Below are 14,830 nucleotides of genomic sequence, written 5' to 3' on the forward strand. Positions count from 1 at the left end.
GACTTCTTATGGGTTTTCTCGAAAAGGGATGGCATGCCTGTTTACCCGGGGAAGAAAAGTGTCTCTTCTCTCAACAACAACATTAGCACCAAAGTGACACCTGGCGTCAATGGTATGTGTGAACGGTTATATAATGTCCCCCACTGATTGATTTATTGTCTTCATGAGATCTTATGTGTGAACGGCCGTTCTACACCCCCTTACAAAAAAAAATTCACATACTTTTTTTAATCAAACTTAAATTTAATGTTATGCTTGTTTTGTACTCAAACAAATTCCTTGGAAATAAAAATAATTATATTTACCGCAAAATTAAAAATAATTCATAATATTAAAATAAATAGGGAAAACTTACTCCATCAACTTCGATTGGGATTTAAACCCTGTATATTCTGCTTTGTACGATGAGCACTATTGCACTGGAGAGGGGAAATCTACCTTCATGCTCGAATCAAGTGTATTTCAACCACTGTGCCGTGGCACACAGGTGTGCCGTGAGATACAGTCTGGCGTGCCGTGGGAAATTATGTAATTTCACCTATTTGGGTTCAAAATATTTTATACAAACCAGTAGTTATAATCTGCAAATAAAGTGCCGTTGTTGAGTGTTGGTGCTGTCTAGACCTCGGCAGAGTAACCGTGTAATACTCTTCCATATCAGTAGGTGGCAGCTGGTAGCTAATTGTTTTGTAAATGTCGTATGTAATGCTTAAAATAATAATAATACAGTAATAATAATAATAAATAATCAACAGGCGAGTGCCCCTAAAAAAGGCATTAAAGCTTAGGGATGGCTATGGAAAACAAATCTAAAAGTGAACTGGCTACAAAGTAAACAAAAACAGAATGCTGGACGACAGCAAAGACTTACAGCGTGTGGAGCAGACGGCGTCCACAAAGTACATCCATACATAACATGACAATATACAATTTCCACACAAAAAAGGATAGCATCCGCACAACTTGGGGATGGCTATAGAAAACAAATCTAAAACTGAACTGGCTACAAAGTAAACAAAAACAGAATGCTGGACGACAGCAAAGACTTACAGCATGTGGAGCAGACGGCGTCCACAAAGTACATCCATACATAAGATGACAATCAACAATTTCCACACAAAGAAGGATAGCATCCGCACAACTGAAATAGCCTTGATTGCTAAAACTAAGCAGGTGCGGGGAATAGCGCTTAAAGGAAGACATGAAACAAAACAGGAAAAGCTACCATAAATAGGAGCGCAAAACACTACACACTCCTAATAAGTCACAGCGTGATGTGACATGTCGTTACACTTTGAGACAAAAGTTTAAGTGATGCATGGTTGGTTATGGTTTCAATTCATATCCAACAATTGCAACAATGACTTTTTACTGTCAATATCAACTACCGAGTTTACATTTTTAATGTTTTCTGCTGGTGGTGTGCCTCCGCATTTTTTCAATGAACAAAAATGTGCCTTGGCTCCAAATAGTTTGAAAAACAATGCTCTAATCAGTACACCAGAAACTCCCTCGCGATATACATTGTGGCCATCTACGATCATGCTTTTCTAGTTTTAATGCTCATGACTCATGTAAATCATTAGTGCCAGAGTCAAACTGTATGTGTTCTCTTGATGACTACCAGTTAACAATCTCTTACACCAGTTCTTTTCAAAGAGTGCTGCGCTCTAAGACTTCCAAAGGCACACAAAATAAATGAATGAAGCGTTGGCACACAAAGACACGGTTCGCACACAAAGGCTTATGTGGCTTAATCTAAAAGTTTGTAAATCGAAAAGTTCGCAAATAGAGGAGTTTGTAAATGGTGGTTACACACTATTCTCTGTTGTAAGTTGATCGTTGATCAAAGTCAATTGTATCCCTCAATGTTATGCAGAGGTGTATTCGGTGGAGAGTGGAGAATGCTTTCTTCTTCCTCGCAGGGGTGTAACAGAAAATACTTGAGAAACACTGTAATATACCATACATGCACTAATTAACGCTTCTATTAATCAATAATTAATCTCCTATGGTCGCCAGGTGCGTGGTTCTACAAAAGCAAATGGTCTCTAGATAGCGCCAGGTGAAAAAACGTTGGCATTAATAGCTGTGGCTGTAGGAAACCTAATGTAGTTTATAAAGTGTATATATAAAGTCATACAAGGTCCACAAGATGGCAGTAGCTTCTTCAAAATCCACTTATGTGAAACTAATTTGTGTCACAATGAATTAAGCAGTATAAATGCTGACTGAGCAGTTTGCTGTTATTTAGAGCATTGCTTCTGTTGCTGCTGTGTTGTGCAATATACTTTTTCATAAATGACCATGCGGTCAAAGATACTAAGTTATAAAAATAAGTTTATATTTACCAAGTTTTAAAATTTGGGAAATAGAAGCCTCTCTCCAATTATTTGTGCCCAATCCTGTTTGTGGTTTAAATAAATAGCTCTTGCTATATTTAGATTATTTATGTTATTTTTATTTCTTTCACACACACACACACACTGGAGACATCACGCTTTTCTCAACAATGCAAAAATACTGTACAATGTTATTTTTCATTCAAGGTTTCCTACCAGCAGAAGATCCAACAGAGGCAGAGTTTTTCGCTGCACTGTCTTTCTTAGAGGTAAAGTCAATTTACCTTTATGTTCATGTGCTCGTCACTTATTGAGGAAATCCTTCTAAATACAAAGCTAAATTGAGTAAGGGGATGTTTCGGATACACAGGAGGAGCTCATCAAGTTGGAGCTGAAGAAGCCAAAGTCAGGAGGTCTGGGTTTCTCTGTGATTGGTGGCGAGAAAGGCATCTTTGTCAAGTCCATCACAGCAGGAGGTGTTGCCGAGGCCTCTGGAAAGCTTCAAGTGGGAGACAGGCTGCTTAAAGTGAGCTATTTAAAAACATTCTTTGGGATCCCGAACTGATCGGGTCATGGCGTCTTTGTCTAAGGCGACCTTTGTGTCTGTCTTTCTCTGCAGGTAAATGAGGAGCTGATGACAGGCGTCTCGCACACCAAAGCTGTAACCACTATCCGCATGACTAAAGGTCTGGTACGACTGACGGTGTCCAGGCCGCCGGACCAGAACCCCAACACATATCTGGCCTACCTGCCAATCAATGCTGATAAATGTAATGGAAATACAGGTGGGGGACCCCCATTCATTTTATTTGTCTTTTTACCATACTTGCCAACCTTGAGAACTCAGAATTAGGGAGATTGAGGGGGATGCGGTTGAGGAGCAGGCAGCATACCTCTTCCCCTTCTAGCTGTCCTAAATTAAATGAAATTATTTTTTCCAATCATTTTGGAACTTGCGAGCGTATTTCTTCTTCTTACTCGTCGTCGCCATGTCTCTTCTTCGTTCTTCTGCTTCATCTCCTTCTTGTTGTGTGTGCTTTTGTGCACTGAGCTCCAAAAGCCGTAGATATTATTACCGCGTCCCGGAAGAGTTAGTGCTGCAAGGGAACCAATACATAAACATTTTTTGCAACCCTATTAATTTCTGTTTTGATTTCAGTTCTTTTGACAACTGCTTATGTCAACGTCAGTCAGCCGGTCTAAGGGCTGCTGAAATTTCGAGTATATTTACCTCCATTTTTAGGTGCTGAAAATAATTGGACAATAGGCATAATTGTACTTTAGACAGTTCTGTCAGGCAGCTTGAAATAAACACCATATACTTCATTCCATTGGCATCCATACATGCCAATGCTATAACTCATGATGTGATATGATTTGGATACACCATTCTAATATAAGTTGGTTTCATCTTGCCAAACAATCTGGTTCCACTAGCAATCGCGTGCCTGTTTACCCGGGTTAAAAAGCAACACGATTGCATTGAGACGGATTCATATGTTTTTAGACATTTACTAGGATTAGGCTGTTTTTTTAGTTTTCTGCATACTTGCCAACCCTCCCGGAATTTCCGGGAGACTCCCGAAAACCTCCCGGGACAAATTTTCTCCCGAAACTCAGGCGGAGCTGGAGGCCACGCCCCCTCCAGATCCATGCGGACCTGAGTGACGTGTCGACAGCCTGTTTTCACGTCCGGGTTCCCAGAATAAACAGCGTGCCAGGCGTGCCTGCCGAATGAGGTTATAACTGTAGAAAATTGAGGGCGAGTTCTTAGTTTCTTATGTGGGTTTATTGTTAGGCAGTTTCACTAACGCCCTCCCAGCGCGGTAACAACACACAGCAACAGCAGTCACGTTTTACTCTACCGTAAAGCAGTTTGTCTGCCGTAAAAAGCAATGTTGTGACACTCTTAAACAGCACAATACTGCCATCTACTGTACATGCACCACAACACCTCCAGGCAACTTCAACCCTTTACTAATACCCTCCTCCATTCACATTCCATCTCCCCAGATTGTAAATAACCTAATGTCAGTAATCAAATGTATTTCTAATGTATATACTTGTTCCTATGCTATCTGAACTCACTATGTTCTCTGTTCACTGTATATATCCTACTAAGTCAGACCAACGCACTGTTTCAATGTCCATTTCTCTGTTGATGCAATTGTTAATGACTGAAGTACTGATATCAACCAAAGCTCCTCATCCCACCCCCCGGATTGTAAATAATGTAAATAATTCAATGTATATACTATGATGATTAACCTGTGTGATGACTGTATTATACTGATAGTATATATTTGTACCCTGAATTGATTAACGTGGACCCCAACTTAAACAAGTTGATAATCTTATTGGGGTGTTACCATTTAGTGGTCAATTGTACGGAATGTGTACTGTGCTGTGCAATCTACTCATAAAAATGTCAATCAGTCAATCAATCATGCATATGTGACAATAACATCTACGGCTTTTAGAGAGTGCAGTGCACAACTGCGCGCACAACAGCTGTAAATATACTCCTCCCCTCTTAACCACGCCCCGCCCCCATCCACGTAACCCGCCCCACCCCCGACCACGCCCCTCACCTCTCAAAATCGGAGGTCTCAAGGTTGGCAAGTATGGTTTTCTGGAAAAGTCTTGATTCTGGGTTCTTACCAGTCGTTTGTAATAAAGTGTTCCATGTTGTTTTCAGATCTTAGCGAGGACAGCGGCGTCAAAACCAAGTTCGGTAGTCTCCACAAGAGGCTAAAAAGCAGCAGCTTCCCTAAGTTACCACCAACAGGTAAAACATAGCAAAGACAAGCATAAGGTAAATAATTGGAAGTGTCTCAAATAAAAGACAAGTCTGAAAAAGACGGGTTGTTGAGAAAACGAGATGCAAAACAGTAATTGGTGCCAAAAAACGTATTTTCTTCCTGTTGATCACACACACCAGCGACATAGGGAAAGAATGGCTTGAACATGTTGGCAAATTTGCAATAAAATTTGCATCGTAACAAAGGAGTTACAATGTTAATGGTGCCCAACAACTATGCACATTTTGCCACTTGTCATTTTACTGATATTCAAAACAAAGGCATGATTCCGTTTTTCCAACAGGACTGCGATCTTTTTGTGGTAGTGGTGGGTTGAAGAGTGGTATGAATAATGACATCCACTAATTTGCATAGTTGCAGGAGCAGATTTTTTTTGTAACAAATATGTTTAAAACTGTGAATGAAGTTTCTTTGTCGCTTTTTTTTGTCGTTAAATGTATCAAACAAGACAGAGAGTGCTGTTAGATGGAGGAGGGGCCCACAGCAGCACTTTGAGAAGAGCAATACTTGCCTTTATTACAAAGTTTTTGTCTGAAAGCTCACAATGTTTATTGTTTATGAAATTGTTTCAGTTATAATATTTTTTGTCAGATGTTAGGATTTTACACTCTGTTCGCCAGTCCTTGATTGCACCACACTAATGTGCTATGTGAGGCAAAAGTGAAACCTATTCAAAACTTTCTTCAATCCTTCCACAGCTTAATAAGTCCAATTAAAGTCAAACTACTGTTTTTTTTTACTTTAACATACCCAATTACTCTCCTCCTTCCGATAGCATCTGCCTTTTAGTCTCCATAATTATCTTCACTAGAATTATCCTTAGTTGCTTTTTTTGAAAAATAGACTTTAGAGAGGCACATTCTTATTTTTTTAACACTGATTCCTCCTGCTACATCTTGTTGTTCTCTGGCAGACCAGGTGCACTAGTGTGCCGTGAGATACAGTCTGGTGTGCCGTGGGAGATTATCTAATTTCACCTATTTGGGTTCAAAATATTTTTTGCAAACCAGTAGTAGTCTGCAAATAGTGTGTTGTTGTTGAGTGTCGGTGCTGTCTAGAGCTCGCCAGAGTGGCCGTGTAATACTCTTCCATATCAGTAGGTGGCACCCGGTAGCTAATTGCTTTGTAGATGTCGGAAACAGCGGAAGTCTGCGTGCAGGTATAAAGGTGTCTAATGCTGTAATCTAAAATAAAGAAAAGGTGAGTGCCCCTAAGAAAAGACATTGAAGCTTACGGAAGGCTATGCAGAACAAAACTAGAACTGAACTTGCTACAAAGTAACAAAAACAGAATGCTGGACGACAGCAAAGACTTACTACGGAGCAAAGACGGCGTCCACAATGTACATCCTAATATGACATGACAATCAACAATGTCCCCACAGAGAAGGATAAAAACAACTGAAAATGTATTTAATGCTAAAACAAAGTAGATGCGGGAAATATCGCTCGAAGGAAGACATGAGACTGCTACAGGAAAATACCAAAAAAAGAGAAAAAGCCACCAAAATATGAGCGCAAGACAAGAACTAAAACACTACAAACAGGAAAACAGCAAAACAACTCAAAATAAGTCACGGCGTGATGTGACAGGTGGTGACAGTACACCTACTTTTAGACAAGAGCTATAGTGATGCATGCTTGGTTATGGTTTGAAGTCATATCCAACAATTGCGACGACAACTTTTTACTGTCCACTGAGTTTTGTTTTTTAATCATTTCTGCTGGTGGTGTGCCTCCGAATTTTTTCAACACAAAAAAATGTGCCTTGGCTCAAAAAAGGTTGAAAAACACTGCACTGGAGACCTGTTAACTAGCAGTTACTCATTCCCATAATAATGTGTTAATTAGTGAATGAGGGTAAACAGGCCGTACCAAATCTATTTGAGGCAGTTCAAATGTATTTGTTACAGCCCACTCCAAATAATGTAATTAAGATATTTGTCATTTATTTTGTTTTCTCAAACGATATTAATAAAGAAGAGGTTGTCTTACATTGAGGGTTTTCTTATATCTAGGTCGATTTGGTGATACAGTTGCGTTTGACACTCTTTCTACATTTGTGACAGACTACAACGAAGAGCCGCCCCAACAGAAAAGGGTGCGCAGCGGCGAACACTCCGAGGACACGGACTATGACGGCTCCTCCTTACCCGAAGACTCGCCTGAGGTGCAACTCGAAGCCATAAGTGAAACAGTTCACATTTGTCTTTGCATTTAGTCGAACCCCTTTCTTTTTTCTTTAGAGTTCACGCAAAGTTGAATGTTTAGAGCAGAGCGTGGACGGCCCCAGCAATGAAAAGTAAGTTTTACTCTTGGAAAGTGGACACAACTGGGTTTGAAATTAAGTCATTTCATCTCCATTCTCTGTTTTTGCTGAATTGTCAGTCTGCTGGAAGACGATGACGTCATCACATGGGAAAGTGACGAGCTGCCTGTTGAAAATGGTGAATTTCTTATTTTGTTTAAAACAATTTCAAACGTAGCATGTTTAGTATTTTAGTCCATTAAGTTCTTCTTCTATCTATACTATTAAGAGAAGCTAAATTGTGAGTGTTATTTTTATCTTAATTATTTCATGAAGTAATCTAATAATACTTATTCTATTTTGTTCTATTTATAAATGAACAAAATTTAAGCAAACTAAAGATGTGTCAATATGTAAAATGTATATGGTGTAAATGAATCATCAGTGATAGACATGGAGAATGGGTAGGAATTAGAGATGTCCGATAATGGCTTTTTTGCCGATATTCCGATATTGTCCAACTCTTAATTACCGATCCCGATATGTACCGATACCGATATATACAGTCGTGGGATTACCACATTATAATGTCTAATTTTGTTGTGATTCCCCACTGGATGCATTAAATAATGTAACCACATTTTCCAAAATTAATCAACTCAAGTTATGTAAAAAATGCCAACATGACACTGCCTTATTTATTATTGAAGTCACAAAGTGCATTATTTTTTTTTAACATGCCTCAAAACAGCAGCTTGGAATTTGGGACATGCTCTCCCTGAGAGAGCATGAGGAGGTTGAGGTGGGCGGGGGTTGGTGAGGAGGGTGGGGGAGGTTTGAAGTGTATATTGTAGCGTCCCGGAAGAGTTAGTGCTGCAAGAGTTTCTGGATATTTGTTCTGTTGTGTTTATGTTGTGTTACGGTGCGGATGTTCCCCCGAAATGTGTTTGTCATTCTTGTTTGGTGTGGGTTCACAGTGTGGCGCATATTTGTAATAGTGTTTAAGTTGTTTATATGGCCACCCTCAGTGTGACTTGTATGGCTGTTGACCAAGTATGAACTGCATTCCCTTGTGTGTGTGAAAAGCCGTATACATTATGTGATTGAGCCGGCACGCAAAGGCAGTGCCTTTAAGGTTTATTTGCGCTCTGTACATCTCCCTACATCTGTGTACACAGCGGCGCTTTAAAAAGTAATACATTTTACTTTTTGAAACCGATACTTATAATTTTGAAACAGATACCGATAATTTGCGATATTGCATTTTAAAGCATTTATCGGCCGATAATTAGGCAGTCCGATATTATCGGACATTTCTAGTAGGAATAAATAAGCTCTGACTCTTTGTATTCCTTTGCAGACATGTTTAATTGTGCAAACAAACTATTTTATTGTATCTTTATAAGCATGTCTGAAACAAACATATCCATAATTCCATCATGAAAATTTGCATAATTTACCAGAATATGGTCAAAGTTTCCAAAAGGACTGAAATCTATTTGTGGTGGTGGCGGGTACGCGGGGGCGGATGACATGTAGCTCGGTTGGTAGAGCGGCCGTGCCAGCAACTCGAGGGTTGCAGGTTCGATCCCCGCTTCCGCCATCCTAGTCACTGCCGTTGTGTCCTTGGGAAAGACACTTTACCCACCTGCTCCCAGTGCCACCCACACTGGTTTAAATGTAAAAAAAAAAATAGATATTGGGTTTCACTATATAAAGCGCTTTGAGTCACTAGAGAAAAAGCGCTATATAAATATAATTCACTTCACACTTCACATAACAATGTAATTTGCAAAAACTGAGTAAAAAATATGATAAGTTAAAAAAAGGTGTCTTACCACATTTTGCAGCTTCTTTTTGTTGCCTGTGAATGCTTTTCAGATGGGGCAGGGTCTCTGAGCAGCGTTGCTGGTTGAGAATAGCAATACAGGCTTTCTTGTTGAAGTCGCCAAGTCTTTTCACTTCATGTGTCGCTAGTCGCTTTTTTGAAAAGGAGTATTACAAGGGTTTGATTCTCCTGCTCTGTCTGCTTATTCTCTGGCAGACCAGTTATAGTGTTTTGTATGTAACAGGTAGTACCTAATCTGTTTGTGGCGGTCCAAAGTTGGAAAACACTGTATGCCTGTTTGGTTTAAAAAGAAAATAAACTGTGTATGTTTTCAGGGCTTGACATGTTTTGTTTACACTTTGGATTAAGTGTTTAAAATGCTTGGAATTAACTCTTTATCTTTTAGTAAACATAACTGATATGTAAATATAGTGTACAATTTCCTCGGTTCCCAATATACCAAACTATTTTGTTTAAATAGGATAGAATAGACTTTGTGCTGGTGTTGCAGTTAATGTATTAGTCATTTTTAGCACACCGTGTGCCTGATTTACCCAGATCTAAATATCTTGCACTAAATAGTTTGGGCAATCAATAAAATAACGTGTACCATTAGTGGGCGTTTTGCATGTGATCTACCAAGGCTGCGTGTGCAATTGAAAAGTGGCGTAGTACTTTACGGGCCATCATCACGGAGACGCTCATTTATGGCATGTCCCTGTTACAATGCTCCCACCTCTGATGTTTTGCAATGTTTTTCAATCAAGCTGCAGCCATCTGCCACTTATAATGGGCATTTTAGAAGCAGTCGTGTAGTGCATCTAGATTGACAACACTTATTTTATTTTATTTTTTTCTTTAATTTACCTCAGAAGGTGCATGGGAGAGAGGCTGCACTACTGTTCCAAGATGCAAAAAATGCATACTTCAAGATTTTGTTTTCAAATAGGATATACTATATGTTTTAGTAATATACTTTATGTGAAAAAATCACCAAAAAATATTAAATGACACCAAAATGCATCAATTACATTTGTTTTATTCTACCCCATGTAGCAGATATAGAATTATAAAAGGGTGTTGCTGAATAGACAATGTGTCTAATATTTTTTATTTCTGACCGTCTGAATATGTTAAAACGGAGGATTCTCTGTCGGTATGTCCAATAGTTATAATTTCTAACCATCTAACTATGTTGAAACGTGCACATAGGACGGAGGATTCTATGTCCATCGTGTCTGTGTAGCGCAATCACTCCTCTTTCACAGCTGGGCTGAACTAAGTCAGTGTGCGTGTCCTTCTCAAATGGGAAACACAAAATAGTGCTCCCAAAACGGAGATGAGTGTTGATAAAACACATTGCGCATGCTATATAATAATATATTTGCATTTTCTTCTCCCAGTATTGTGGCCTTTTTGATGATCAAAGTATGTTTTGCATATTAACGAAGAGAGTAACGCAAAATGTATTCGCCTAATTCTGCTCACCTAAGAGACACTATCCACTTGGCATACATTTAACAGATCAGCTTTGTGTGTGTAATCAAGTTTGCACGTGCTTTAGTACATGCACACCTTTAGTAATTAAGGCCTACGGTTGAAAAGAAGTCTCTCTTTCACTTAATTTGGCCAGGTGCCGTGTGATGTCAGCGGCTTTAAATATTGTGTATAGGATGAATTATAACTAACAAATAGTGTAAAATATTCATAATACACTTAAAGAGGCATCAGAATTGTGTTTTAGTTTAAATGGTGTCTTGTTTTTTAAGTAGATTAGATAACGCTTCTTTTTTTTTAACATAACAAAAATTAATGACTTTATAAAGCCACTTCTGTGTTTATGATATTGAAGTTGATTTAAATAACACCTAGTTGAGCGCTTTTTTTCAATATTGACAAGGAGATAAATTGATTATAGATCATAATTAATTGTTCTTTTTTTTTAATTGCTTGACACCATTAGTTTGAAGCATAATTTTGTTTAATTAGTAGCATTGACTGTAATTTATTAAGTCAAATGAATAATGTTGACCATTTTTGTAATTATGTCTCAATCCAGAAAGACCAATCATCACAGAGGAGGAGCTGACCTCCTTACCACTAGTTGAGGTGGTCCCTGATGGCCAGTATACGGGTCCCAAACTCAACTCTGTGGTCCGTATGATCAGGGGACTTTTGGGCCAGAATGTCCCCCAGCAGGAGTTTGAGGTTAGAATCTCCAGTCACTGTCCACTGTGTCTATACGGCTGTGGTCCAACTCACCTTTACGCTTTCTTTGGCAGAATCTTCAAAATCTCGAACCTCTGGATGACTGCTTAATCGGCCAGACCAAGGAGAACAAGAAGAAGAACCGCTACAAAAATATCCTCCCTTGTGAGTTTTTTCAAACTCTCCCAATATCGCCGCAGTAGCGGTTAAGAGTGGCTCTTATTGAAGTCTTGATTCAGAATTAGTCGACTCAGGTGTGCATTGTCAAACATGAAGTGTGTGTGTGTGTGTGTGTGTGTGTGTGTGTGTGTGTGTGTGTGTGTGTGTGTGTGTGTGTGTGTGTGTGTGTGTGTGTGTGTGTGTGTGTGTGTGTGTGTGTGTGTGTGTGTGTGTGTGTGTGTGTGTGTGGGTGTGTGTGTGTGTGCGTGCGTGCGTGCGTGCGTGTGTGTGTGTGCGTGTGCGTGCGTGTGCGTGTGCGTGCATGCGAGCGGGGCGGGCGTGGGTGTGTGTATATATATATATATATATATATATATATATATATATATATATATATATATATATATATATATATATATATATACACACATATATGTATATATACATATATGTGTGTGTGTTTGTATATATATACATACATATATGTATATATATGTGTGTGTGTAAATATATATATATATATACATATATGTATATATATATATATATATATATATATACATATATGTATATATATATATATACACATATATATATATATATATATATATATATATATATATATATACATATATGTATATATATATATACACATATATATATATATATATATATATATATATATATATATATATATATATATATATATATGATGTGCGGTGAGGTTTTATAGCTGGTTAGGCACTGATGTAATCATAATCAGATTTACAAATATACAGAATCCGCTCTGCGCAGACTATTTGCTATTCGATTGGCAGCAGTTTACGGTTTATGTTTCATTCTGCATTCTTTACACATACAAACTGTCGCCCACAAACGTGTATTTCATTAAAAACGAAACAAAAATAATGTTATCGCCGTCTTACCTTTACTTGTAAATGAAGTCCATGCGCCAGTCCTTCTGGATAAAAATAGCCGTCACTTTCTGGTAAAAGTCCTCTTTCACTTCCTTCAGTTTTAAAAGTCTTATAAGAGTTCAACATACTTGCCGCGATTAGCAGAGCTCCTACTCTCATCATTTCCACGAAATGCGAGCTGCTGTTTGGCGAGGAAGCAGGTCGCATTGATGACATCTTTTAAAATCTCTCGGTTCTCTTTTACCTTAGCATTGTGGACACTGATGTTGAGTCGCCGCTGTTCATCCAAAGCCAAGTCTATCCTCGTCATCCCAAACGTTTTTAGCGCAAGCTAGCTTTGAATATGAGCGGCCAACCACTCATGTTTGGTGAGGCTTCTTTGCCAATTCTTTAGGTCACAAAATCCCATTTGAGTCCACACAGTTCCACAGGTTGAAAAAAGAAGGCAAGAAAGCAGAAAAGGCGGTTTCTTGCAGAACATCCACAAAGCCAGTCTTTTCACGTATATCACTCCGTTTGGAAAAAGCGAGTAACTTTCCGTCCTGCTGATTAAAACAAACCATTCAGCTACGGCGTTAGTCTTCCTTTAGTAATTATCTCCTGCTTCGCTTGAAAGTCGAATTTAGAAAACTGTTGAAGTGCGGATATGTAGTCATCCATGTTGAAAGTCGGGGTGCACGAGACGGAAAAAATAAGTCGCTGCGACACTTACCCACTGAGGCCGCCGTATGTCCGGGATTATGAGCGCCCCACCCCTATCGTGAGGCATGAGAACTATTTGCCTCACCTCAGACTTTTTTCTCTGTCGTTTTGATGGCTCAACCAACACACAAAACATGTTACCCGCTACGGCACTTGAGTCGCATACGCCACCATATGTCTTTGATTATGAGCGCCCCTATCGTGAGGCACGAGAACTGTTTGCCTCACCTCAGACTTTTTTTCTCTGCCGTTTTGAACGCTCAGCAACAAACAAGACAAGAACGCGCTCTGGCCGCACGGCAGACAGAGAAATTTACGAGGGATTGCGAAAATTCAGCGATTTTGAAGAAAAAATAATCCAAACTGGTGAAGCTAGATGAAAATTAAAAATTAACAATTACAATTATTTTATCATTATATATTTGATATCTTTGGCAATGCCTTCCCTGACAGCACGTCACTGATGTATACATATATGTATATATATGTCTATATATACATATATTGTGTGTGTGTATATATATATATATTTATATATACTGTATATATATATATATATATGTAGGTGTGGGAAAAAAATCACAAGACTACTTCATCTCTACAGATCTGTTTCATGAGGGGTTCCCTCAATCATCAGGAGATTTTAATGGAAGCATTCACATACAATGGTTTATATAGAGCACAGAGTGGGTAGGTACAAGCAGGCGTAGGGTGTGGTGATTGGCTCATGTGTTACCTAGGAGGTGTTTCCGATTGTGGCGGCATGTTGAAATGATTTCACTGCGCTTGTTGAGGGATGATAGATCTGGATGATATATAATAAACCTGATTGCCCTCTCAACGGAAGGTGCTTACAGACATCAGTCGTTTACCAAGCAAAGGTAATACGCAAGGACATTAACACATCCGACACGTACGTAGGATTAACCGAAGGAGCGTTCAAAACAAGATGGAATAATCACAACGCCTCCTTTAGAAACCAGACTTTGCAGAATTCTACAGAACTCAGCAAACACATTTGGAACCTCAAAGACAATAATGTTGAATATTCAATAACATGGCAAATTCTTGCATCCAGCTCACCTTACAACAGTGGTAATAAAAGATGCAACCTATGCTTAAAAGAGAAACTGTTTATTATATATCATCCAGATTTATCATCCCTCAACATTTCAGTGAAATCATTTCAACATGCCACCACAAACGGAAACACCTCCTAGGTAACACATGAGCCAATCACCACACCCTACGCCTGCTTGTACCTACCCACTCTGTGCTCTATATAAACCATTGTATGTGAATGCTTCCATTAAAATCTCCTGATGATTGAGGGAACCCCTCATGAAACAGATCTGTAGAGATGAAGTAGTCTTGTGATTTTTTTCCCACACCTACATATTGCGCTCTACCACGGTATCGAGCACTATTCTCTGGATAATCCAATCAAGACATATATATATATATATATATATATATATATATATATATATATATATATATATATATATATATATATATATATATATATATATATATATATACAGTGTGTGTATATATATATACAGTATATATATATATATATTATATATGTGTGTATGTATGTGT

At 38.6% G+C, this 14,830-nt stretch overlaps 1 protein-coding gene across 7 annotated transcripts in view; it reads left to right on the forward strand.

Moving 5' to 3' along the window:
- ptpn13 (protein tyrosine phosphatase non-receptor type 13) overlaps positions 1-14,830 on the forward strand; it is a 151,295-nt gene that overhangs the window by 128,581 nt on the left and 7,884 nt on the right. For 6 of the 7 annotated variants that reach the window (XM_061876554.1, XM_061876556.1, XM_061876561.1 and 3 more), the window contains 10 exons: positions 27-112; positions 2,550-2,611; positions 2,713-2,868; positions 2,962-3,127; positions 5,041-5,130; positions 7,233-7,333; positions 7,410-7,465; positions 7,552-7,610; positions 11,299-11,447; positions 11,522-11,612. In XM_061876554.1, coding sequence (XP_061732538.1) covers positions 27-112; positions 2,550-2,611; positions 2,713-2,868; positions 2,962-3,127; positions 5,041-5,130; positions 7,233-7,333; positions 7,410-7,465; positions 7,552-7,610; positions 11,299-11,447; positions 11,522-11,612 — 1,016 coding nt within the window. The remainder of the gene's footprint in view (positions 1-26; positions 113-2,549; positions 2,612-2,712; positions 2,869-2,961; positions 3,128-5,040; positions 5,131-7,232; positions 7,334-7,409; positions 7,466-7,551; positions 7,611-11,298; positions 11,448-11,521; positions 11,613-14,830) is intronic. The other variant, XM_061876557.1, reaches the window with a different exon arrangement.

This window comes from Nerophis ophidion, linkage group LG17 (assembly GCF_033978795.1).
Source record: "Nerophis ophidion isolate RoL-2023_Sa linkage group LG17, RoL_Noph_v1.0, whole genome shotgun sequence".
NCBI lineage: Eukaryota > Metazoa > Chordata > Actinopteri > Syngnathiformes > Syngnathidae > Nerophis > Nerophis ophidion.